This window comes from Stegostoma tigrinum, chromosome 10 (genome assembly GCF_030684315.1).
Source record: "Stegostoma tigrinum isolate sSteTig4 chromosome 10, sSteTig4.hap1, whole genome shotgun sequence".
Lineage (NCBI taxonomy): Eukaryota > Metazoa > Chordata > Chondrichthyes > Orectolobiformes > Stegostomatidae > Stegostoma > Stegostoma tigrinum.
Genome location: NC_081363.1, coordinates 85,897,389 through 85,923,859, shown reverse-complemented (window position 1 = coordinate 85,923,859; position 26,471 = coordinate 85,897,389). Strand labels below are relative to the sequence as shown.

The window sequence follows — 26,471 nt, the reverse complement described above, 5'->3', positions numbered from 1 at the left end:
TTCCAGACATTTGCCATCCCCTTGGAAAAGAAATTTCCTCCCATTTCAGTTTAAATGAACGTGTCTCTATTCTCTAACTGTCCTTTAGAATCATAGAATCCCTACAGAGTGGGAGCAGACCGTTTGGCCCACACTGACCATCCAAAGAGCACCCCAGCCAAACCAACCCCCTAGCCTATCCCTGTATGCCTGTATGTCCCTTGGCTAACCCATTTGCCTACATATCCTGGACACTACAGGCAAGTTAGCATGACACTTAGCCTGCACATCTTTTTGACTGTGGGAAGAAACTGGAGCACCCAGAGGAAACCCACGCAGACTCAGGGAGAATGTGAAAGCAGGCAGTTGTCCAAGGCTGGAATCAAATCAGGTCCCTGGTGCTGTGAGGCATCAGTGCTATTCACCGAGCCAACCATGCTGCCCATGGTGTGTAATTTCAAGATTCTCTCGCAAGTAGAAACATCTTCTTTGCATCCACTCTTTCAAGTCTTCTCAGAATTGTGGATGTTTTTATAAGATACCACTCATTCTCCTAAACCCTAGTAAATAAATTTAAGTCAACTCCTTCAAACCAGGAATGAACCTAGTGACTCCCTTTTGGACCACCTCCAATTGCAGTATATCCTTTCTTAAATACAGGGATTAAAACTACACAGTATTCCAGGTGCAGCCTCACCAGCACTCAACAGTTGTAACAGGGTTTCCCTGTTTTTAAACTTCAACCACTTTAGCAATAATGGTCAAATTCCATTTGCCTTCTTAGTTCCTTGCTGCATCTCCATGCTAAAATTTTATATTTTATGCACAAGAGCACCCAGATCCCTCTGCACTATACTTTCTTGGAGTCTCTGCCTGTAAATAATAGTCTGCCATTTGATACCTGTGACCAAAATACATGACACCATACTTTCCTACTTTAAACTCCATCTTCCATGTCCTTGCCCACCCACTCAACCTGTTTATATCCCCTTGCAGATTCTTTATGTCCTCATCACAACATGCCCTCCCACCTATTTTTGTATCATCAGTAAATTTGAATTTGTTATGTTCTGCTCCTTCCTCCAAGTCATTACTATGAACACAGCAAACTTTGTTTAACTGGCACTCTTGATTAACCAGTGAAAATAATGCTCTTCAAATACCAAGGGTTTACTGTACCATTCTGCCCAATTATTGTAGTTTTTAAAAAAAAATTATTTACCTCAATATGAATGTACTTGTTGTTTAATCAAATAGCCACGTGAAATATCAGCAGTTGATTCAATTTCGAGTCAATTTCATCTCAAATACTGCAGTCTTCACGATGTCTGAGTAGTCAAGTGATTGAGAAGGCTCTCTGCTGGTAAGTTTTATTTAAGACAGAGTTGCATTATTATTTAAGTGATTGATGCTATAAATAAAGTATAATAGTGATGTGTATACCCCCTGCATTATGTTTCTATTAATTAGCATGTGTTTTTACTTTGATTATATGGACCTCTTGATTATCTGGAATATTTGATCAACTAGCACACTTCTGGTCCTATGGATGCCGGATAATAAAAAGTTTGCTGTGGTAAATAATTGAGGCCCTGAGACTCACCATTGTGGCACTCTACTAGTTATATCTTTCCAACCTGAAAAAGACTTGTTAATCCTGATTCTCAGTCTTCTGTGCATCAACCAATCCTCAATCCATGCTAATACTTTACCCACCACCAACACTGCAAGCTTCTGTCTTGTGCAATAACATTTTAGGTGGCACCTTATTGAACATATCTGGAAATCCAAGTTTGCTACATCGACAGGCTACCCCTTATCAACTCTGCTTGCTATACGGTGGCACAGTGGCTCAGTGGTTAGCACTGCTGCCACACAGCACGAAGGGCTCAGGTTAAATTCTACCTTCAGATGCCTGTCTATGTGGAGTTTGCACATTCTCCCTGTGCCTGCGTGGGTTTCCTCTGGGTGCTCTGGTTTCCTCCCACAGTCCAAAGATGCGCAGGCTAAGTGGATTGGCCATGCTAAATTGTCTGTAGTGTTCAGGGATGAGTCAATGGGTTACAGGGAAATGGTAATGGGTCTGGTTGGGGTGCTTTGAGGGTTGTTGTGCTGAAGGGCTAGTTTCTACACTGTAGGGATTGTATGATATGTTCTCAAAGAATGCTAGGAATCTTGTTAAACATGATTTCCCTTTCATAAAACCTGTGAAATTCTTCCTGAACAGGCTCCAGAGAGTTGACTATTTGATTGTGTTAAGATTTCTCAATTTATGTTGTGTCTTTCTTAATGTTGGGGCTATAGTATTTTGCCAATGACAGATGCTAGGCTAACTGACACGAGGTTTCTTGCTTTCTGTCTATAATCCTTCAAGCATGAGAGTACGCAACAAATCAGTGGGCTTGGAGTTTGTGGTGTGTGAACTGGAATAACACTCATGTTTTTAACCCCTGGGAGTTTAACAAAGGCTTGAAACAGAGAGTAAGTGAGAAAGGGGAACACATCACACAATTCCAATGGCAAACACTCCTACCGTTAGTCTTTGGAATTGTTGATGATCAGCTGGAATTTGGCTTGATTTATAATTGTCACCTGTACCGAGGTGCAGTAAAAGGTATTGTTTTGCATGCTATCCAGACAAATTGTACCTTACATAAGTATGGGCAGAATTCAGAATATCGTCTTACAGCTGGAGAGAAGGTTCAGAGAAAGATCAACTCTAATGTATGAGAGAGCCATTCATAAGTTACATATTCCCCAAAGCAAGATACCAGTCCAGTGCACACCCGCAATAATCATCTAGTTACTTGTTCTACCTGGTCTCAGGCATTCCTGCTAGCCCCTACTCAACAGTAATGGCTTATATCCAGGAGCTAATAAGGAGGCAGGGCGCTGCTCCCCGAAGGCTACCATGAGCTGCTATTGGTTAGATTAGATTCCCTACAGTGTGGAAACAGGCCCTTTGGCCCAACAAGTCCACACCGCTCCTTAGAGCATCCCACCCAGACCCATCCCCCTATAATCCACACACCCCGAACACAATGGGCAATTTAGCATGGCCAATCCACATAGCCTGCACATCTTTGGAATGTGGGAGGAAACCAGAGCACCTGGAGGAAACCCACGCAGGCACAGGGAGAATGTGCAAACTCCACACAGACAGTTGCCTGAGGGTGGAATTGAACCCGGGTCCCTGGCACTGTGAGGCTGCAGTGCTAACCACTGAGCCACCGTGCACCTCAATAACTGCATCCCAGGATCAGGGTGGGGGTAATGTTGAGCTTGGGCCAGGGGAGGGGTGTGTGGGGGGGGAGGTTGGGCAGCACAGGAAGATTTACTCCTTACTGTGCAAATAACTGGCTCCTGCTGAGCAAAGCTGTCCCTCATGACGCAGCAGAGCTAAGGGCATTGCAGGATGTTTGGAAAAAGGTATCAGGGAGCTTCCCCACTCTGCTGAGAATCGCAGAACAGTTATGGTGACTGCAAAGGTTGTTCAGCCCATCATGGCTGTACTGGCCCACCAAGCAACCCTTCGTTTGCTGAACCCCAATTGCTGCCTGCTTTGGAAAGCAGGATAGGGGGGTGGAGAGACATGAGACCGCAGCTTGAACTAGGAGCAATGACAGGAACTGACGACATGGCCTTCAACATAATGCAGAAAAGATCAGGTGAGTCATCCCAGTGGTGGCCGGAATTCTTTAGAGCGTACTTCTCAGTGAGAATGACCCAGTTTTTAGGCAGTGTTGAGTGATCAGTTTTGAAAGTTGAGGTAAGTTATGGGCGCAGGAAGGAGAGCTTGGACACGGCACAGTGCTGACGTGAGCAGAATCAGAGCGGTGCTATATAAATGTACCACATGGACAAGGCCAGTGTCTCTGAGTTTCCAAGGGCCACCTTTCCAAATGGATTTGTAAGTATGGATGGCCTGTTTTCCCCCCACCCCACTGTAAGTTATTTACTATTGAAGACCCATAAAAGTGGTATTATCCCAGAAAATCAGCTAATGTTCTGGGGACCTGGGTTCAAAGCCTGCCAGGGCAGATGTTGGAATTTGAATTCAATAAAAGTCTGGAATTAAGAGTCTTTTGATTACCACGAATCCATTGTCAACTGTCAGGAAAAAAACCCGTCTGGCTCACTGATGACCTTTAAGGATGGAAATCTGCCATCTTTACTTGGTCTGTGCTATGCATGACTTCAGACCTGATGTGGTTGGCTCTTAATGGCCTCTAGGCATTTACGGATGGGTAATAAGTGCTGGTCAGTCAGAGATGCCCTCATCCCACGAGTTAATTTAAAAATAGGATGTTTTCATAATGCTTTTAAGAAGATTGGGTGTATGTAATGCCCAGGAGTGAATGTGATAGTGGGCCCTCTCTCCTTTGTGTGATTTTTGACACTCATAAATCAATGTCCAATTCCAATGGGATTCTATGCTTGGGCTTCATTGCTAGGAAATGATATTATCTTGATATCTGATGTCTGGCAAAGGAGCAAGGAAAAGCTTTATGCAGAAATATGGAAGATAGGAGCAGAAGTAAGCTATCCAGGCTGTTAAGCCTGCTGTGCCATTCGTCTAACTGATCATCCAACTCAGTCTGTTGCTTCTGCTTTCTCCCCATACCCTTCGATCCCAAGAACTAGGTCGACCTCCTTCTTGAAAATATTCAACGTTTTAGCCTCAACTGCTCTCTGTGGCAGAGAATTCCACGGGCTAACCACTTTCTGAGTGAAGACATTTCTCCCCATCTCAGTCCTTTTGTCACTTATTCCAGATCATAGAAACGTAGAATCCCTACAGTGCACAAAGAGTCCATTCGGTCCATCAGATCTACACTGACCCTTCAAAGATCATCCCACCCAGACCCCTTAAACCCCACATTTTCCGTATCTAAACCTGCACATCCCTGGATGCTACATAATCAGGAGCAGGAGTGGACCATTCAGCCCCTCAAGTCCATTCCATCATTTAATAGGATCATGGCTGATCTTATCTTGACCTCAACTCCAACTTCCTCTCCTCCCTCTGTAGCCCTTAAACGCATTACCAATTTAAAATCTGTCTATATCCTCCTTAAATTTTCTCAAATGTTCCACTGTTCACTGCTTTCTGGAGTAGTGAATTTCCCATGACTAGTCTGCACATCTTTGGACTGACGCCAGCAGCCCAACGAACAGCCAAACTTTGAGAATGTCTTTGCTCCTCAAGCTAAAGCGGAATCCTTTGACTGATGTTGGGCTTCATCCTGGGCCTGCCTGGGTCAGAGCGGGGCTGACCAATGGAATCCCCTGGGGAATGGGAGTCCCTGTGATTAAGGACTGCAGGCGGAAGCCCATGTGATTAAGGATCATGAAGCACCAAGGCCTAGAACCAGGAACAGGAGTAGGCCATTCAGCCCCTTGAGCCCACTCCATCATTTAATAGGATCATGGCTGATCTTATCTTATGAAAAATAAAGTAATGGAAAATAAAGTAACATACCAGAATGTCAAATCCCAGCAATTGCTAGCATATCAGCATGAATATATGGGAAATAAAGTGACAGACCAGCATGTTAGCAAAGATCAAAGGTCAGTAACAGCTGAGTGCTGTGTTAGCATAGATCAAAGGGCACTAACAGCTAAGTGTTATGTTACTATAGATCAAACATCAGGTGGGACACAGGCCAGCAATTAGGTAAAGTAGCTGTGTAATGTCAACTGTTAGCCATGTAGTTTCAGCTGCTAAAACAATAGTGACATAGTGTAACTAGGAGGATAGTTAAATCACGTGATCATGTAATCGTAGCTGTTAAAACAATGGCGGCATAATGTGGTTAAATCATGTGAATGTTAGAACATAGAACATAGAAAGGTACAGCACAGTACAGGCCCTTCGGCCCACCATGTTGTGCCGTGGAATAATCCTAATCCAAAAATAAAATAACCTAACCTACATTCCCCTCAATTCACTGCTGTCCAGGTGCATGTCCAGCAGTTGCTTAAATGTCACTAATGACTCTGCTTCCACGACTACTACTGGCAACGTATTCCATGCGCTCACAACTCTCTGGGTGAAGAACCTCCCTCTGACGTCTCCTCTATACCTTCCTCCTGACACCTTAAAACTATGACCCCTTGTGGCAGTCAATCCTGCCTTGGGGAAAAGTCTCTGGCTATCGTCTCTATCCATGCCTCTCATTACCTTGTACACCTTGATCAGGTCACCTCTCTTCCTCCTTCTCTCCAGTGAGAAAAGTCCGAGCTCAGTCAACCTCTCCTTGTAAGACAAGCCCTCCAGTCCAGGCAGCATCCTGGTAAACCTCCTTTGCACCCTCTCCATAGCCTCCACATCTTTCCTATAATAGGGCGACCAGAACTGGACACAATATTCCAAGTGTGGTCTCACCAGGGTTTTGTTGAGCTGCAGCATAACCTCACAGCTCTTAAACTCGAACCCCCTGTTAATGAAAGCCAAAACACCATATGTTTTCTTAACAACCTTATCCACTTAGGTGGCAACTTTGAGGGAGCTATGCACTTGAACACCAAGATCCCGGTGTTCCTCCACACTACCGAGAATCCTGCCTTTAATCCTATATTCAGCATTTAAGTTTGACTTTCCAAAATGCATCACTTCGCATTTATCCAGGTTGAACTCCATCTGCCATTTCTCAGCCCAGCTCTGCATACTGTCAATGTCTTGCTGAAGCCTGCAATAGCCCTCGATACTATCAATGGCACCTCCAACCTTTGTGTCATCAGCAAACATACTAACCCACCCCTCAACCTCCTCATCCAAGTCATTTATAAAAACTACAAAGAGCAGAGGCCCAAGAACAGAGCCCTGTGGGACACCACTCAGCACTGACCTACAGGCAGAATACTTACCATCTACAACCACTCTCTGCCTCCTGTCAGCCAACCAATTCTGAATCCAGACAGCCAAATCACCCTGTATCCCATACCTCCTGACTTTCACAATGAGCCTGCCATGGGGAACCTTATCAAATGCCTTGCTGAAGCCCATGTACACTACATCCACTGCTCGACCCTTGTCAATATGTCTCGTGGCCTCCTGAAAGAACTCAATAAGATTTGTGAAGCATGACCTGCCCCTCACAAAGCCATGCTGACTCCCTTTAATCACGCTATGCTTTTCCAAATAGTCATAAATCCTATCTCTCAGAATTCTTTCCAAAACCTTGCTGACCACACACGTAAGACTGACTGGTCTGTAATTTCCAGGGATTTCCCTATTCCCTTTCTTGAAAAAGAGGAACAACATTTGCCTCCCTCCAATCTTCCGGTACGACTGCCATGGAGAGTGAGGAAGCAAAGATCTTCGCCAGCGGCTTAGCAACCTCCTTTTTCGCTTCCCAGAGCAACCCGGACCAAATCTGGTCTGGCCCTGGGGTCTTATCAATCTTAATGTTTGCCAAAATTTCCAGCACATCAACTTCCTCAATCTCGATCTGTTCAAGCCTGTTTTCCTGCTCCTCAAAAGTTCTCATTCACAACAAGGTCCCTTTCCTTAGTGAATGTTGAAGGCCACAACGATATAGTGTAATAGGCTAAGGGTAGGTAGAAGACCATTGTGGCAGACATGATTCAGAAGACTAATAGCTTTAGAGAGATAGTGCGAACTAACACAATAGGTTTATTGCATTTTTGTAGCGAGATAACCCTAGTTGACACAATTGGCCATGCTGATAACCTTAGAGGAGAATGACAACTGTAAAGATATATAACATGACAAACCCTGAGGGTCGGGGGCAATCGGAAAACCACCATCTGATTGTCACAGCCTTTGCTTGCAAATAAAGGTTTACTTTCTTGAGGAACTCTCTCTCTCCGTCTCCTGGTATTGTCTACGACAATCTCGACCCCAACGCACTCTCCTCCCCTCTCTCCATAACCCTTCAACCCATTCCTGTTTAAAATCTTCCTTGAATTTATTCCACGTCCTCCGTCGGGGCCAGTGAATTCCACAGATTTATGCCCTTGGAGAGAAGTCATTCCTCCTCGTTTCTGTTTTAAATCTGCTTTTGCTAAAACCACATGAAGTTATGGCTGTGTAGGAATCCACACAGTGCTGAAAGAGGCCATTCAAGCATACAAAGTTGCAATTATGTTGATTAATTTCAACTGTCTTGTGGCTGGTATTATAACTCTTGGATGCGTGCCTTCGGAGCTCATTTAAATCCGCGCCGACCTTCCAAAGAGGACCCCACATTTAGCATGGCTAATCCACCTTGCCTTCACATCCCCTGGGACTGTGGAGGAAACCCACGCAGACACAGGGAGAACGTGCAAACTCCAAACAGTCGCCTGAGGGTGGAATCGAACTTGGGTTCCTGGCGCTGGTAAGGCAGCAGTGCCGCCACTCCTTTAAAGCTCCAGGCTGAACGTGTGGAACAGCAGAAAAGGCAGGAGGGAGCTGATATATTGGAATAATAAACTGGCAGGCTGCGTGAGGGTGTTAAGGACGGAGTAGGGCGGTGGCAGCGTTGTGTCGTTCCACCTCTCAACGTTGTCCCTTTGTCTTCCGGCAGAGTTCTTTGAAGAATGCATCAGGAAAGCTGAGATCGAGGCCAACCTCCCAGTCATCATGAAGAACTCCGTCTACGTACAAAGAGCAGCTGCTCGCAGGATCAAGAGTTGCAGGTTCCGCCGCAGGAAGTCCACTGCCGTCTGGAACTCCTTCGGTAAGTACGCCCAAGAGAGTTTCCCGAGAGCGGGGTGGCATGTTGTGGAGGGAGGGCTGTACCTGTCTTCCTCTTGCCTAGTGTTGCCTACTGACCTGCGTGCTTTTCCGTGTGCCCGGCGCGCCCCAACCGCCCCTGCCCAACCACTCTCTCACCACCCCCGTAAAGGGGATAGCGGTGAATGGGGGAAAAAAATCGAGCCTTTGCTCGATTCCTGCACTCCCCAGCTCACACTCGCCCCCTCGGGAATCGCGAGGTGCCGTCGACGCTTTCCTTGTTTTGGTGAGAAAGGAGCTCCCAGTCCGCGCTCTCCTGATCAGTTAAACCCTCCTGTCGTGTGGCCGTTGTCCACAAAGCTCTGACTGCAGTCTAAACAGGGGCTTCAACAGGGTCAAGATAACCCTCCATCCCCTATTCCCAATTCCTCCGCCTCCGCCGCATCTGCTCCCACGATAAGACATTCCACTCCCGCACATCCCAGATGTCCAAGTTCTTTAAGGACCGCAACTTCCCCCCCACGGTGATTGAGAACGCCCTTGACCGCGTCTCCCGCATTTCCCGCGACACATCCCTCACACCCCGCCCCCGCCACAACCGCCCCAAGAGGATCCCCCTCGTTCTCACACACCACCCTACCAACCTCCGGATACAACGCATTATCCTCCGACACTTCCGCCATTTACAATCCGACCCCACCACCCAAGACATTTTTCCATCCCCACCCCTGTCTGCTTTCCGGAGAGACCACTCTCTCCGTGACTCCCTTGTTCGCTCCACACTGCCCTCCAACCCCACCACACCCGGCACCTTCCCCTGCAACCGCAGGAAATGCTACACTTGTCCCCACACCTCCTCCCTCACCCCCATCCCAGGCCCCAAGATGACATTCCACATTAAGCAGAGGTTCACCTGCACATCTGCCAATGTGGTATACTGCATCCACTGTACCCGGTGCGGCTTTCTCTACATTGGGGAAACCAAGCGGAGGCTTGGGGACCGCTTTGCAGAACACCTCCGCTCAGTTCGCAACAAACAACTGCACCTCCCAGTCGCAAACCATTTCCACTCCCCCTCCCATTCTCTTGATGACATGTCCATCATGGGCCTCCTGCACTGCCACAATGATGCCACCCGAAGGTTGCAGGAACAGCAACTCATATTCCGCCTGGGAACCCTGCAGCCATATGGTATCAATGTGGACTTCACCAGTTTCAAAATCTCCCCTTCCCCCACTGCATCCCTAAACCAGCCCAGTTCATCCCCTCCCCCCACTGCACCACACAACCAGCCCAGCTCTTCCCCCCCACCCACTGCATCCCAAAACCAGTCCAACCTGTCTCTGCCTCCCTAACCGGTTCTTCCTCTCACCCATCCCTTCCTCCCACCCCAAGCCGCACCCCCAGCTACCTACTAACCTCATCCCACCTCCTTGACCTGTCCGTCTTCCCTGGACTGACCTATCCCCTCCCTACCTCCCCACCTACACCCTCTCCACCTATCTTCTTTACTCTCCATCTTCGGTCCGCCTCCCCCTCTCTCCCTATTTATTCCAGTTCCCTCCCCCCATCCCCCTCTCTGATGAAGGGTCTAGGCCCGAAACGTCAGCTTTTGTGCTCCTGAGATGCTGCTTGGCCTGCTGTGTTCATCCAGCCTCACATTTTATTATCTTGGAATCTCCAGCATCTGCAGTTCCCATTATCTCAAGATAACCCTGCAATTTTCAGTCCAGTCCAGAGCCTCTGGTAGTGAACCGCAGCACACTGTTGCTGCCTATGATGTTTTCTGAGCTTTCTTTGCCCGTGTCCCATTCCGAATCCCGCTGTGCCCTCCCAACTCCATTTGGGTTTCCCAGAGTCCGGACACAAGGAGGTGATGCCGGCTGTACTTTAAGTAGTAAGGCATTCCCAAGCGAGACGCTCTTGCACCACCCACTGGGCGTGAGTTTTGTCCAGTCACCCAGAGCGGTTTTGGGGATGGCGTGAGAGGTTCGGTATTATTGGCCTTAGTACCAAGAGCCACTTGTTTTGTGGGTGAGGCCCTTTTTTTCTGGAAGAGATGATTCCTGGCCCCGAACAATAAGAGCTACCAGAGGCTTGGGTGGTCAGCGAGAGGGCCCAAAGGACAGCCAGCAAAGGCATGAAGGTTGAAGGGGTGGGAGAGGGGGTGCACGGGGAGCTGCGATGGTGATAATATCATTATCGATTAGTAACCTAAGAGATTAGTAACCTGAAGGGAGTCTGCCCTGGGATGTGGGTTAAAATCCCTCCCTGGCACCCCCACTCTTAAGTACAGCTGGTGAAATCTAAATTCAAATAATTAAAATCTGCACTGAAAAACTGGTTTTGGTGATCAACTATCATCAAACCGTCATACAAACCCATTTGGCTCAGTAATGTCCTTTAAACCAGTAAATTTGCTGTCTTTAGCCAGTTTGGCCTCCATGTGACTCCAGACCCACAGCAAGGTGGCTGATTCTTAACTGATTTCTGTCCAGTCAGCCACTCAGTTCAAGGGGCAATGAGAGATACCCTTGTCACTTTCTATGTAAGAGTAAAAGATGATATCCCTTTCTCCTAGTCCAGAATCCTGTTTCCATTTTATGATTTTTAGTTTTAATTTTCTATTGACTTTCTGATTCGTTTCATTCCATAGCTGAAATACTCTCTTCCTTGTTTTTATAATCCTTGGCGTTTCCAGTTTTGAAATCTCCCTCGACCTCAGCACCTCTGAGATATCTCTGGGCACTGAGTATAAATGCAAAGATGCAGGCATTGAGTTACCCTGAACAGATACAGCATTGTGAAGATGGAAGTTGGGTGGGATTGGGCAAATTTGCTTGGGAAATGCCAACACACAATGTCCAATGAAAACACTTTGACAAACTCGCTCCCCTCAGTTCACACTCACCCCAGCCCCCCTTAACACACACTCACCCCTACTCCACACTGAGTCCCCCCCAGTTCACACTTGGTCATTCCCACCAAATCATACTACTCTGCCCCAACTTATACATGATCACCCCCAGTTCACACTTAGTCTCAATTCATACTCACATTACCCCCCAGTTCACACTAAGTCAGCCTTACAATCCCCCCCAGTTCACATGCATGCCCCCAATTCATGCTCTCTTCCCCGCAGCGCTCACTCAAACCCCCCAGCCCATACTCACAGCCCAGTTCACATTCATAAACCCAGAATTCAGTCTGATCCGATCAATTCACTCTCACATACCCCATGATCACACTTACTCCCCTCAGTTCACACTCGTTCCCAGCAGTCCGCAGATGTTCCCCAGTTTTCATTCACTGCTCCGGTTTTCACTGACTCCCTCTACGTTTGCACTTATTCTTCACCAGTTCACACTCACCGCCCACAGTTCACACCCAGTCCCCAGTTTGAACTGACCCTCCCCTGCCTGCGCTCATACTCGCACAGACACGCATGCACACTCACACTGTCTCACACATACTCTCACTGACACACACACAATCACATTGGCCCCAGCTCATGTTGACCGTCTGATGCTGGAATGGCCACTGAAGCCTGCTGTTGGAGTGACATGGTGGGAGTGAAGGTGGGGGTTGTGTAGGGGGTAGCAGTTGTATGCTCTGCACCCCAACTCTGGGGATAAGGTCAGGCCTAGAGGCTGAGGCCTGTTGAGGGGGTCATGCTGGAGAAACAGGGAGGTTGGAAGCTGGAGAGGGAAGGAGTGCCGAATCTGACAGGACCTCACTGGTGGGTGCCGTATTTCTCTCCTTCAGCATGCGGAAGGTTCCGGTCCCTGCGGATCACCGCGGAGTCGTGAGGTGCTGAGCGTCAGAGTGGGGGCAGGGCTGGGGGTCGTGGAAATTCGAGCGCCATTACAATGCAGATGATGATGACGACAACACGAACTTCTCCGTGCAGGCTTGAAGGGCCAAAAGGCCTGCCCATTCACCTGGTTTCCATGTCTTTAATATTTTTTTGGGGGGGCGGTGTGCAGTGTGTGGCCCAATGAATCCCCACCTTACTGCCAGAGGAGATTCTCCTCATGCTGGGCCCCATATCGTCAGGAAGGGAGGAGGCCATTCAGTCCGTCTCTCTGTGACAGAGCACTCCCACAAACCCCCACCAGGCCAGCCCCTTGTCCAGATCCCACACTGAGGACACCGCTGGAAACTGAAAGGAAGGTTCGAGAAAAGCAGAAGATGCAATGGTCCGCCCATTTGCTAGGGACCTAACATGGTGTGCAGGATAGTCTCTGTTGAGCTCGGGGAGTTGTTTTAAAGAGGACGCAATGATGGGAGATTGCCCCCCCCCCCATCTCTTCAACACATTTACGGAGCCCTCTTCAAGTACAGCATGAGCTTGATGGGCCAAGCTGCCTTCTGTGCTATGATACTATTGAGGGTGTGGAGCAAATACTTGCACTACATCGAAAAACCCAAAGTAACTCATTGGGGCATTGGAAAGAAACAACTTGACTGCAGAGAGTGGTTAGAATGGATGACCCAGTCCCAGGAGGACCAGTTCTGCTGTCATGCTGGTCAAAGGGACACTAGCAATGACAGCGAAACAAAAGTCACTGGACAAGGGTTTGTTGGTGTTTCCAATAAAGTGGAAGGCTGTTCCTGTAGAGCATCAACAACAGTGGGGCCAAAAGGCCAGTTTTCTGTGCTTTCGGTGCAATGTACTCTCATCTAGAACTGGCCATTCACTCCTAGGAGCTAGAGTTTAGTGCAAGGGAAGGCCAACACTTGTTCAATGAGGTATTCAGTTGTTCCCCCAGACAGCTCCTTGACATTTCTGTTCATCACTTTTACCTTTTGATTTACTGAATATACCTAATTGGCCCATAGATCCAGTTTCGTTCATTTTGGGCATGTCTTTGCATATTCTTTTCCATCCTGGTTGTAATAATGCACTCCTGATGCATCTCTCTTTGTTTGCTCCACTAATGCACCCATCTGCCCATCTCTCTCTCTTGCTCATGCTCTCTGTCTCTCCTGTGTAAATATGTTCCTGTCTGTCTCTCTCTCGCTTTCTTGTATTAATAAATTCCTGACGGTCTCTGTCTCTCACTTGCTCTCTCTCCCCTCTGTTAGTACATTCCTGTTCGTCTCTGTCTCTCACTTGTTCTCTCTCTCTCTATATATCTCTCTTTCTCTATTAATACATTCCTATTGGTCTCTCCTCCTCCTCATCATCATTATCATCATAGAATCCCTACAGTGTCGAACCAGTCCATTTGGCCCTTTGAGTCCACATCGACCCTCTGAAGAGCATCCCACCCAGATTCAAGCCCTACCCCATCCCTGCATTTCCCACCCTAGACACTATGGGCAATTTAGCATGGCCAATCCCCCTAACCTGCACATCTCCTCAATTGATAATGATCCCTTGGCCTCTCTGTCTCCTCTATTGATAAGATCCTGTCTGTTTCTGTCCCTCTCTTTGTCTCCAGTATTAACATGATCCCTGATGACATTCAAAATGTTGCATTTTGTTGGCTGTGCTTGCCCCTTGACCAGTGTAATATCTGCCCGAACCCATATGTGTCTGTCTGCTTCTCCGTCATCCTTAGTCCCCCTTCAAGGCCATGCCTTTGGTTGCTGCCCCTAGTATATCCTCACATGGCTCCATGTGACACTTTGGTTTGGGAACACTCTGGTGAGATGTGATTAGCTACTTGCTGGTATCCCCTACTGTCCTGCAGCTGGGGTCCACAGCAGGTGGTGTAAAACTAGCAGGCACCCACTCTCTGGGTATGGTGGATAAGAAGGTTCCCCTAGCCCAGGGTACATCCAACCCAGGAACTGTACACAGATAAAAAGGGCAGGAGAGTATTCCATTGCCTACGGTAATGGACATGACCTACCTGAGCGAATTAGCAGTGCAATATTACCTTTGCTGTTGTTGTCTGCTGTTGTGAAATCACCGGGAGATGGTGCTGCTGTTAGTCATTCCCACTGCTCCGGTTTGGCTGCATTCCCACCAGCAGAGGGGATCCGAACATTTCAGCAAAGGGCTTGCATGCTGTACTTCCCAACACGACAGGTCCAACTGCCAGACCTGCCTTTCTGCAGAGACCTTGGACAGGCAATGGCCTAGTGGTATTATTGCTGGTCTGCTAAACCAGGTATCATCCCAGATAATGTTCTGGGGGAAAACAAAACACACTAGTGATCACAGCGGATCAGGCTGCATCCATGGGTGAAAGCAAGCTAATGTTTCGAGTCTAGACGACTCTTCATCAGAGCTAATGTTCTGGGGATCCAGGTTCAAATCTCGTTATAGCAGATGGTGAAATTTGAATTCAGTAAAAATCTGGAATTAGGAGTCTAATGGTGACCATGAATCCGTTGTTAGTTGTTGGAAAAACTCATCTGGTTCACTTTAGGGAAGGAAACATCTTTACCTGGTCTGGCCTGCATTTGACTTCATACTCACAGCAATGTGGTTGACTCTTAACAGACCTCTGGGAAATTAAGGACATACAATACATGTTGGCCTCATCCTGTTATTGATTACATAAAAAGAAACTTAAGAGGCCATTGTCTGCCCCAATTTTGGCCAATGCCTGAATAGTGACTTGGCAAACAGTGCAGAATTCCCTTGGTAAGGCATCCAGTGTGTGTCTTTATGGCACCCCAGTCAGTACTCAGAGGTGGGGAGAGAGGCTGCAAGGGGCTGTCAGTGTTGCTAACCACCGCAAAAATAATTTTTAAACCTCTGGAGGGAGCAGATGGCAGTAAGTACTCATCCCATATCATACCTCCACGCATGTGCTATACCATCCCTGAGCAGTTTGCTTAGAAAACATTGACAATCTGGTCATAGAGTCAAATGGCACGGAAACAGACCCTTTGGCCCAACTTATTTGTGCCGATTCGACACTCCAATCTGATCCAAATTGGCCCATATCCCCCTAAACTCTTCCCACTCATATGCATCCAGATGCCTTTATAGACAAGGTGGTGAAGAAAGCATTTGGCACGTTTGCCCAAATTAGTCAGAACATTGTGAGTATCGGAGTTGGGAGGTCATGTTGCAGCTGTAAGGGACATTGCTGGGGCTACCTTGGAATACTGCATTCAGTTCTGGTCTCCCCACTATAGGAAACATGTTGTTAGACTTGAAGGATGTTGCCTGGAATGATGGGTTTGAGCTACAGGGAGAGGCTGAATAGGTTGGAGCTTTTTTTTCTGGAGCATTGGAAGCTGATGGGTGACCTCATGGAGGTCTTTTTCCTACAGTGAGGGAGTCCAAAACTAGAGGGCATAGGTTTATGGTGAGAGGGGAGAAACTTAAAAAGGATCGGAGGGATAACTTTTTCACACACAGGGCGATGCATGTGTGGAACAAGCTAGAGGAAGTGATAGAGAAGGGGACAATTACATTTAAGAGTCATCTGGATTGGCATATGAATAGGAGAGGTTTAGAGGGATATGGACCAATTTTTGGAAAATGAGAGTAGGTCAGATTGGGTTCTCTGGTTGACAGGGACAAGTTGTACAAGCTGTAAGACTCCATGACTCGAATTGTGCAACACAAAATTCCAGTTGACTCGAGTTTGGTCTCTGGAAAACAACATGCCAGGGAACAATGACAAGTGTGGGGACTGAGTTCTACCAGGTTGGCTGTGGAAAGTGACCAATAGCAGAAGAATGATTTGTTACCCTCAGTGCTTCCTCCGAGGGTTCTTCAACAAGGAGTTTGATTAGATAAGGATAGCAGGTTGGCCTTGATCAGGAAGTTCCCTTCCCATGTTAGACCTGATGCTGTGACACTTCACTGGGTCTCGAAAGGATAAATTGTTCAATAAATGCATTGGCCTTCATTGGTCTGAGCTTTACCCTTCCCCCCCATGCCCTAACCTCATTTCCAAGGGTTGGACTATGGAAATGCTCCTACCTCCCCTTTGAGATGCACTTGTGTAGCACCTTTGGAGATGTTGTAACCAGCAACTGGGCTGGGCCTCCTCTCTTTGGGAAGGGGAAGGTGCAGGATTGACCTCCTTGAGTGTGTCTTCGATCTTGAAAAGTCTTGTCAGGCGAGTGACTGAAGAGTTGAGGGACAGGAGGATTTGCCATCAGCAGGAGTTGACAGAGGGTGGGAGAAGGCTGGTGTATGGTGCCCAAAGACCAACAAGTGGTCTGTGGCTGCGCTTAATAGGCTGCTATCAGGACACAAGTTGTTGTTGTAGTTATTAAGCCATTGAGCTCCTACTGGGGACTGAGCTGTTCCGAGATTGCTGAGCTGAGATGACTCACCTTGCGTGTCCGCCTTTGTTTCAGTGACCAATCCCCATTCTTTAAACGTCCCCCCAGGTGAAGGGGAAGAGGACATGGAGGAGCTGAAGGAGACGGCCAGGAAGCTGAGCAGGGATCGGCGTTTCCGCGAGACCGTCTATAAGTATATGACCCTCAAAGATTCATCAAATCCCTGATGCTGCTTGTGGGCTGTAAGCAAAAGCAAGTCCCACTTTTGCCATAATGTCATTCCTTGAACCTTCGGCGACTGTTCCCAATGCGCGAGCTCTTTGCAAAAGCTAAACGCGCTAGTTTAGATTAAAAGCAGCGGATTAGACCGACTGCGTTTGTTTTTGACGTCGGCTCTTCCACCCTGCCCCACATCTCTATATCAAAGTCTCCCCATTCCACTGGCTAGCTAATGGATGGGTTTTTGTAAGTCTCGCCCCAGTGCTTTGCTGGGCACCAGGTTACAGTGGAGCCCACTTCTCAGTTACCTCACTGAACAATGCCCTGCAAGTGATCTAGGAAAATGCCGATCGATCAGTATTTTTTGTTCTCAGTGTGCCAGATAGAGGGCAAGGGGAAGCAGGTTTCTGCATTTTAGCTGACCTGGGCCTCCCTCTTGGTGCGGCTATCGCTGTTTTGGTGCTGACACTCCCTGAATTGACTGTGAATAGAAAGCATCGGAAGGAAGCAAGTTGCTTGCGAATCATAGAACTCCTACAGTGTGGAAGCAGGCCATTCTGCCCATGTAGTCCGCATCAACGCTCCGAACAGCATTCAATCCAGATCCACCCCGCCAACCTATCCCTGTAACCCTGCATCTTCCATGGCTGACCCATCTAGCTTGCACACTTCTGGACTGGTTAGGAGCTGGTTAGTGTGTATAAGTACAAATACACACACAGGAGTGAGCCAGAGAGTGGCCTGCACCTAAGGCCATTGCTCCACTTAAAATTGCACATTGGGCTAATATTTTTTTTTTGTTTTTACGAATTTGGATAAAATGTCTTCTTGAACAGCAAGGATGCTGGTAAGGTTATCCTAAACTTATTGGTGTTGTGTAGAGGGAGAACCGCCATTGTCTTACCAGACTGTGGTCTCAGTCTCTCATTGGAGAGAAATGAAAGGTGGTGGTTTAACCTGAAGGTCACTGTGTCTCAGACAGGGCGAAGAGGTTGAGAAGGAGAGCCTTTCGTGGACTTAAATTGCACATGAAAATATTTTAACTGTCAGGAGTAAAAGATCTTACGGTGCAGTAGTATTGTCCCTGTCCCTGAACAGAAAGACCAGGGTTCAAACAAAAAGAAAAAAAAATGCAGACCCAGAGGGCCCACTTGTGGTGCTCAGTAGTGTCCTTGCTCCTGAGAGACCCAGGTTTGAGTCTTTCTGAAGAAGGGTCCAGACTCGAAATTTTTCTGAAGAAGGGTCTAGGCCCAAAACATCACCCTTCCTACTCCTCTGATGCTGCTGGGACTGCTGTGTTCATCCAGCTCTACACCTTGTTATATCAGGTTTAAGTCCCGTCTGTTTCAGAAGTGTGTAATAACATCTCTTAATAGATTGATGAGAAAAAAAATTTAGGCCTCTTGTGCTGCAGTGATACGGTCCCTACCCTGGACTGAGAGACCTGGGTTCAAGTCCCACATGCTGCAACAGTACGTAATAACATCTCTGAACAGGTTGATTAGAAAAATACGTTAAAAAAATTGAGAAAAATTGTGCGTACACTAGTGGCCGTCTTGTGGAGAGTGGTGGTGTCTTTACCTCTTGACCATGAGGTTCGACTCCTACCTGCTCCAGAGGTATGTAATAACATCTTTGAACAAGTTAGAAAAATAAGTTAAACACAAAAAAAAGTTCAGGGTGCTAATACCTTAGAGCAGCATTGATGCATAGAAATCGTCAGGGTCAGAGGGAGCCTGTAGATGTTTGAAAAGGAGGAGCGAATTGGAAGGAGCCAAAGAGATACTAGAATGGACAGAAAGTGTTCCTGCCCAGTTTTTCTGCCAGGGAGGTAGTCCCATGATTTGAGATGCAGAGTAATGCCAACAGACTGGGTTCAATTCACGAATCAGCTGAGGAGAGCTGTGCTTCTCCCCATCTCCTCCCTCCACTTCCATCCTACCCAGCCGCCCAGAATTTGTCTACCTCCCTCCCTCCTATCTGGGCCCTGACCACTCCTGGAGTAGTTCATCTCTGTTCCTGCTTAGGGATGGCTTTGCTGCCTGTTGCAGTATTCTCTGATAAATGAACCACCAGCTGATTCCTAACCTAGCCCAGAGTTTGCGAGTGACTTCAACCGTAATGCTGTAGTCCTCCCAAATCTCGATTTCACTCAAAAGCAGACTGTTCTGTCATCAGTCAGATCACCAACACTCTTTCGAAGTGTTAGTGTCACTGATCTCTCACTCCTAGCAGCTGAAATACCTTTGAGTTGGTGGGATTTTGCTTTCTAGAACCTCACTGGCATGACTGAAGCTGGACTGAATATCCTGGCACATGTTTAGTGCAAAGATAACCACAGGCTGTTCCTTGTATGAAGCTGCCCCCGATAACACGCTGCTGTTGAAGTTTGAAATTGTTTGTAATTTTTTTGAGCACTATAAAATGCTCAGGTTTCACTCTTTCCGTATGCACTTCTTTTCCCCCCTTTCCCACCCCACACCCCCGAAGGCCCTATGAATATTCAGCATTTACCCTGCCAAGTGCACAATATTGCATCTGCCCAACTGTCCAATCATTTGCCAGTCACACTCTCAAACTCGCATACCCGCAACTCAAAGTCTGCCTAGAGCGGTACAGCATTGTCTGCAAACCTGGCACTACCAGAAATCTTTGAATCATTGGATCGCTGATAGATTACGTGCCAATCAGATTAGTTAAAAGAGTGAAAGGCAGCATTTATAACTTCTGCAGAGAGCAGGGGTTACGAAGACTTATACAACTGCTGTAGGCAATGTGTTCAACCGTTAGACTAGGCACTCTGACCTCCATGCCTGGTGATGGATTTCAGTCCAGACCGTTGACTTTCCTCCTCTTCAGATGCTGTCTGACTGACTGCTTTTCCAGCTCCGCGTTTATTGACTCTGGCTTCCAGCATTTGCAGTCCTTATTGTCTCCAAGACTTGCCACGTGCCAATGTGAATCTTATTTATAATTTTCTCGGACTGAGCTGTTCATCATCTGGTCATTCCCACCTGTTCCAAGCACACATTTTTGTCTCTTCAGCCACTCAATCCACGTTTAAATCCATGACATATTCATTAATTAAATTCTCCTGCCTCTAACCACTCCGCCCTATTCCAGGCTCACTCTTGTTCTTCTTGTCGTGCCCCGCACCACCACTTCCTCCACGACTTTGGTATAAAACCCATTACATTTTTATCATCTCCTCCATGTCAAAGAAGGGCCATACTGACCTTGACATGTTGACCCAATTTCTCTCTCCATGGATGCTGCCAGATCTGCTAAATGTCTCCAATGCTTTCTGTTTTTACTCCATTTATAAAGATGGTATGCTATAAGAGTAGCTAACAGCAGGCAGTTCAGCTCCTTTAGCATGTTTCACTGTTCAGTTAGATCATATATGATCTTAAAAGTCAATTCCACTTGTCATCCAAAGATGTTCAGGTTAGGTGGATCGGTCGTGCAGGGTTACAGGGATACGGTTGGGGTGTATGCCTCAGCGGTATGCTATTTGGATGGTCAGTGTGGACTAGATGGGCAGAATGTCTTGCTTCCACACTGTAGGGATTCTGCGATTCTTTCTTCCTTTTCCGTTATCAGCTTACCCTAATCAATATTTATTGTGCTCCATTTTGCCCATCCGATTCCAGATTTCTGCCCCCATACTACTCTCTCCTGAGGCTCTCCAAGAGTAGGGCATGCAGTCAATGCCGGTTATGTGGGGGAGGAACAGGGTCAGAGAGAAGGCCATTCAGGCAATTTCTAAGTGAGGATGCTGCCCATTGGAAATAACTCAGGTCAACAGAACAATGCTGTAGATGGTGGACCACTGAGGGGCATCAGCCTGTGTGGCAGGGAATGAACTTTCCCTCCCAGCCAGAACTAGGCACTTCGCTGATGGGATGAGAGAGTGGAAATGGGGCTGGCAGCCCAGTGAGAAAAGCACTCTGCACGCTGCAGGAATTGGGTGGCAGTCTTGTTGACAAATCAAGGAGCCAGCGGACAGTATGTAGGGGTAAGGTGGGGAGAGAAATGAGCAAAGGGCATTTCCCCCAGTAGGTATGCCTATGTTGAAGCTGCAAGAATGACAAGAGCATGTCCCAGACCACCATCCCCTGCCCCACCATCACCATCTCACCCCCAACATCACTGACTCACTCCTCACCACTACCATCACTACCTTTCCCCCGCCTATCATCATCGTCACCTCCCATCTCCACCAATACCATCTCCCCCTATTTCCACCATCACTGCCTCCATGACCAATTCCATGATCCCCATCCCCTCCACCCCTACAAACCCCACCACCACCCTGGAGAGACCATGCAAAAGAGACATTGTCACAATTGGCTAGAGACAGAGGGTACTGGTTTGGGTGGGGGAATGGAAATGCAGGAATGATCAGGCAGTAATCTGGGTTCTTCTAGTAGTGAAACTGGGGGAAGCCATTGGTACTAGGTGGGTGGTGAGATGGTTTGGTTGGGGCAGCTGCCTCTGCATGGGTTAGGGCTACCACAGGAAACGAGAGGGCCCCAAATTACTCTCCCCAGGGAAGCCTCTGGTAGGCCCTAGCAGGATGAACTTGATGATCTTCCCTGTGACTGAGGGTCATTGAGAGCCTGAGAACATATACAGTGAGCATAAAAGAGGCATTAGTGGCCAGCTAGTTATCTTAATTAATCTGGTTCGTGAGCATGTGGACGAATACCATTTCTATCTCTAGCCTGTCTCCAGAGAGGTGCTAAACTCTGAGCTAGGTGTGTTATCAGTTCAGCAAAACAGCCAATACAGTGGGTTACAGACATTTGATTGAATACAGATTAACCACCTCATTCAATAAGTGTGAAAGATGGATATTGTTGAGTCAGAGTGCAGAATCTTGTGAGGGAAAGCCAACATGAGCCACTGTCCCCCATATATTCCCTAGAAGACAGGTCCAACTAGGACTACTATCAGGCAGTAGCGAGGCTACAAGTGTGCATCTGAATGGTATCAAGACCCTACGGGGTGACATCCCACTTGGTGAGAGCCAATTGGAGGCCATGGTGGCTGTGGGAGAACAGCCCTCACCAAAAGAGATCCTGGAGTCCCACAGTCGCAGAGGCCACAAGTATATCATGCAGTGGGGTTGGGGGAGGGAGAGATCAGGTGGGGAGAGGGGGACACCCATTCTCAATATCAAGTCCCTGGATCAGGCCCTTTTTGCCCCTTCTGGAGGCTTAGCACCCTTCTTGTTGCAAGTTCACCTGTTGACTTAATTGGCCAATTACAAGGCTGAAATTAGTGGATGGGTGGTCAGTCATGGGCCAATACTCTCCTTCATTCAGGCAAAAGCCTGTAGACACTGGGGCCCAGATACTTCACTTCATCAAATTTCCTTCCTGCCTCCAAGCTCAGCGCCAGATTCTGCCATAGAGGAGATTATTCAGCCTACAGAGAGCATGTTGGCTACCTATGACAGTGTGACTGATGGTTTGAACGGACCCATGGCTTTATGTCCTTTCTATAGGGTCAAATAGCATGGACACAGGCCCTTCTGCCCAACTCCTCCATATTGACCAGGTACCATTTGCCTGCATCTGGTCCATATCCTTCTAGACCTTTCCTATTCGTGTACCTGTCCAAATATATTTTAAATGTTGTCATTGTACTACTACTACTGTTACCTCTACTGCTTCCTCTGGCAGTTCATCCCATACACGCACCACTGTCTGTTTAAAAGTTGCCCCTCAGTTCCCTTTTAATCTTTATTCTTTCACCTCAAACCTATGCTGTCTAGTTTCAGACTGCCTGACATGGGCAAAAGATCTTGGCTATTCACCCTATACACGCTCCTCATCATTTTATAAACATCTATAAAGTCACTGCTATGCTCCAGGGAAATAAGTCCCTGCCTATTCAGCCTCTCCTTATTACTGAAACCCTCCAGTCTCAGTAACATCCTCGTAAATCCTTTTTTCAGCCTTTCCAGTTTAATAACATCTTTCCTTCTTTCATGCATGTTCGTAGATATTTTAACATCTCCAACGGGTATCTGAACTTCTCAGACACCTGCTTTCCCAAATGTTCACAGGACTACATCCAAAGCATCAGCCTACCTCTCCAAAGGAGCAACAAAAATGCATCCAGTAATGACCTGCTCTTAACAAATGTGCACATTCCAGTTCCATGAAAGAAGAATGCTGACATCCTGCTGCAGTGCAGCCAACACTCTATTTAAATAAAATAGAGTCCTGACAGTTCGGAAAGAGGTCACTCGTCCCCAGCATGTCTAAATAGCTAGCTGGCTGGCTGCCTCCACATTTGCATAGAACCCCCTAGTGTCCTGTCCTAACCCTGGCAAAACTGGCAATGCAATGTCTAGTATCTCTTTCCTCTGGGGCACAAATCTGGGACTTGGTCCGCCTCATTTCCAGCACCAGATCCAATAATGCCCCCTTCCTAGCAACACTGCAAACATTTCGGTGAAGTAATTTCTCCAGAAGGCAAAACAGAAATCCCTCCTGTTCCTTACCCTTTCCACCAAACACTGTCCCAGTCTGTACTTGAGTAATTGAAATCCCCTCAAAATCACCCTGTAGGTCTGACTTTCTTTCTATGCTTTGTAGGCTTATAGAATACCACCAATAATGTGGAAATATCTTTGGTGCTTCTCAACCAAGCAGCTGAGCACTCTCAAGATTAGTTCCTCTTTCCAACTCCACAACCTCCTCCCCAATTAGCAGTGGCACCCACCTCCCTTTGTTGTTTGTTTTCATGCTTGAATAATTAGCACCTAGTTCTCTCCATTTGTAACACATTTCCCAACTATTTCGCGAGAAGGAAGCCATGTGGTAGAATTGTTTGCTCTTTTGTTTTGATTCCAAACTTTTCAGTTAAGGTAGTTTCAGATAATTCCGGGATTTTGGAAAACAGGTGACATAACCATACCATCAACCATCTCTAAGTCATTGGTGGCACTGTTGTACATGTGCCCTGTATGCTGTCGGACAGACAGCTGGAGAATTGCATTGTGATTGAAAACGAGAGTGTCTGCTACGTAAAGAAGTAAGTTTCAAAACTGAGGGAATCCTCCAGGGAGATGACAGGTTAGGCATTAGTCTGTGATCTGGGTCTTCAGCAGTTAAACTGATTTGATCTTCAATAGATTGGTCATTTAACACCATTAGCTGTCCCCACTCTCAAAGGGAAACATTCAAAGATTTGGGATCAATTTATGAAATATCTTGTGAAGCAAAACCACAAACAGGCGGCTGTGTGGATACACATACATACCTCACAGAGATATACATACACAAACACTTGACACAGACAGACATACAAAATTCATACGAGTAATGCACTCATCTCACACAAACTCAGGTATGCGCGCACACAGGTATTCACTCTGATATCCAACTTTAGTTAGATGGCTCAATGGTAGCAGAAGAGTTGAGAAGCCATCCTCTTGTTTCTTTGGTGGTATTGACAAGTCTATTTGCATTGTGGGAAGTGGTGGTGTGACGGTAATATCACTGGATTAAGTCATCCCAAGGCCCAGGCTCATATTGGAGGAACCCACATTGAACAAATAAAATCTAGAATTGAAATCTAATCTTAGTTATGGAAAATTTATTATTGATTCTCATATAATCCCATATGGTTTACTAAAGGAAATTTCCTTACCCAGTCTGGCCTCCATGTGACTGCAGACCCAAAACATGGTTGTCGCTTAACTGACCTCTGAAATGGCTAAGCAAGCTGTTCAGTTCAAGGGCAATCAGGGAGGAATGGTAATGCCCCATTCTCATCATAAAAAGATAATTGTTGTATCAACCAATCTATAGGAATTGGGGTATTTTTGACAGCCACTTTGACAATGCGTTTTGATGAGTTACAGCCAACAAACCCATTAAAACTACAGCAGAATCTCCCAAATGAAGTTGGGCAATTTCACCAGCAGGATGCAGCGAGTGAAGTGTGATTATAGCACAGAAAATAACCACAAAAATTCATAGTTGATCACTTACACCAATTTGCTTATCAGCTCTGGCATTTTCCTGAAATTGTGTCACAATATGTAGCCAGAAGCAGGTCAGTTCAGTTCCCCTGAGTAAGGCACATGCCCACAGTGGTGAAAATAACTTGTAATAACAAATGTGCAAGTTCTGTTTGTACTTTAAATGGAAGAATATGTTCTGTGCATCATTGAAAATCCGGCACTAAATTTACATAGATACAGTCTGTATGCGTTCTAATCCATCATGACAGTTCTTTCTCTGGCATTAAGGCAACTAATGATGGAGCGGAGATATTATTGGTTATGTCAAGACAGGAAATTATTTTAATACTAATTAAAAGTGGCTTGTGCTGTCCAGCATGAATCTTCTGAGTCTTTTAAAAAATATCCCAATTGCACTGCTTTGAAATTGTTAAGGAGTCAGTTCACCGTGAAAATGAATTCAAACGCTCCTCAAAGAGCAAGAGAGAAGCCGATGTATCAGTTAGTTTGGGATACGGTTTCATCCCCAAGATTATATCGCATTTGTGTCTATAGGATGCCTGTGAATGGCCTGGTCATCAAGAAATTCTCAGTAGGTTTGTGATTAAACCATTTACTTTGTCAGCATCACCAAGGCTGTCCAAACCAACAAGACTGAATATATTATGCCATCCTGCTTGAATTCTGATTGTCTCTGATGCTTTCTTGAATTTGGTTTTGTTGCGTCCCATTTATGCTTTCTCATTTGCCTTTCCATTCCATTTGCCGTGCATTAATACAACAGGGAAGGGTCACGCCCTGCAATCGTGAGGCATAGTGGCCCTTGATGCCTTGTGTAATGTGAGGAGGTGGGATTTGACAAGACATATGAAAATTTCCCGACTGTTTGGCAAGGGAGGACATTCAATTTGTGTCTTTCAGTAATTGACTTGGGGGTAAATGCAGCAGGAAAGTGAACAGCAGAACTTATCTTCTCTGCTTCATCGGTAGGGGTGTTCTCATCACCAACTGAGGAATGTTAGATTGAAAATGAGTGATATTTTGCACATGATGCAATTGAAATTTGCTTCCTGTTTGTTTAACAATGTAATTATGATACGTTCTTTTTCTCTGAATTGTATGTAGAAAAAAATTGTAAACAAGAGAATGCTGGATTATAACAAAATTGTTCTTAGAGATTAAGCGTTAAAAAATAAATGTGCTGCATTTTCAAAAGCACCATTGTTTTTCTTTATTTTTGGCTCTGATTTGGTGATCTCTGGTTGGTAAGTGGTTCTGGCAGCAGGCTCAGACCAGAGGTGGGCGATACGTGCTGACAATGGGGAGATGAGCATGATTTTGCACTCGCACTCCTGCCCATGGTCAAAACATGGTTGAGACACTAGTTACAGTGCTGCAGCT

At 46.6% G+C, this 26,471-nt stretch overlaps 1 protein-coding gene across 3 annotated transcripts in view; it reads left to right on the top strand.

Moving 5' to 3' along the window:
* The window catches only part of plekhd1 (pleckstrin homology domain containing, family D (with coiled-coil domains) member 1), a 94,653-nt gene extending 68,386 nt beyond the window's left edge, over window positions 1-26,267 (top strand). Inside the window, exons 12-13 of one of the 3 annotated variants that reach the window (XM_059649352.1) lie at window positions 8,514-8,666; window positions 16,976-26,267. In XM_059649352.1, the coding sequence (XP_059505335.1) occupies window positions 8,514-8,666; window positions 16,976-17,094 (272 nt within the window). In that variant the 3' untranslated portion in view covers window positions 17,095-26,267. The other 2 variants (XM_059649351.1, XM_059649353.1) reach the window with 2 other exon arrangements.
* Window positions 26,268-26,471: the final 204 nt, after the last annotated feature.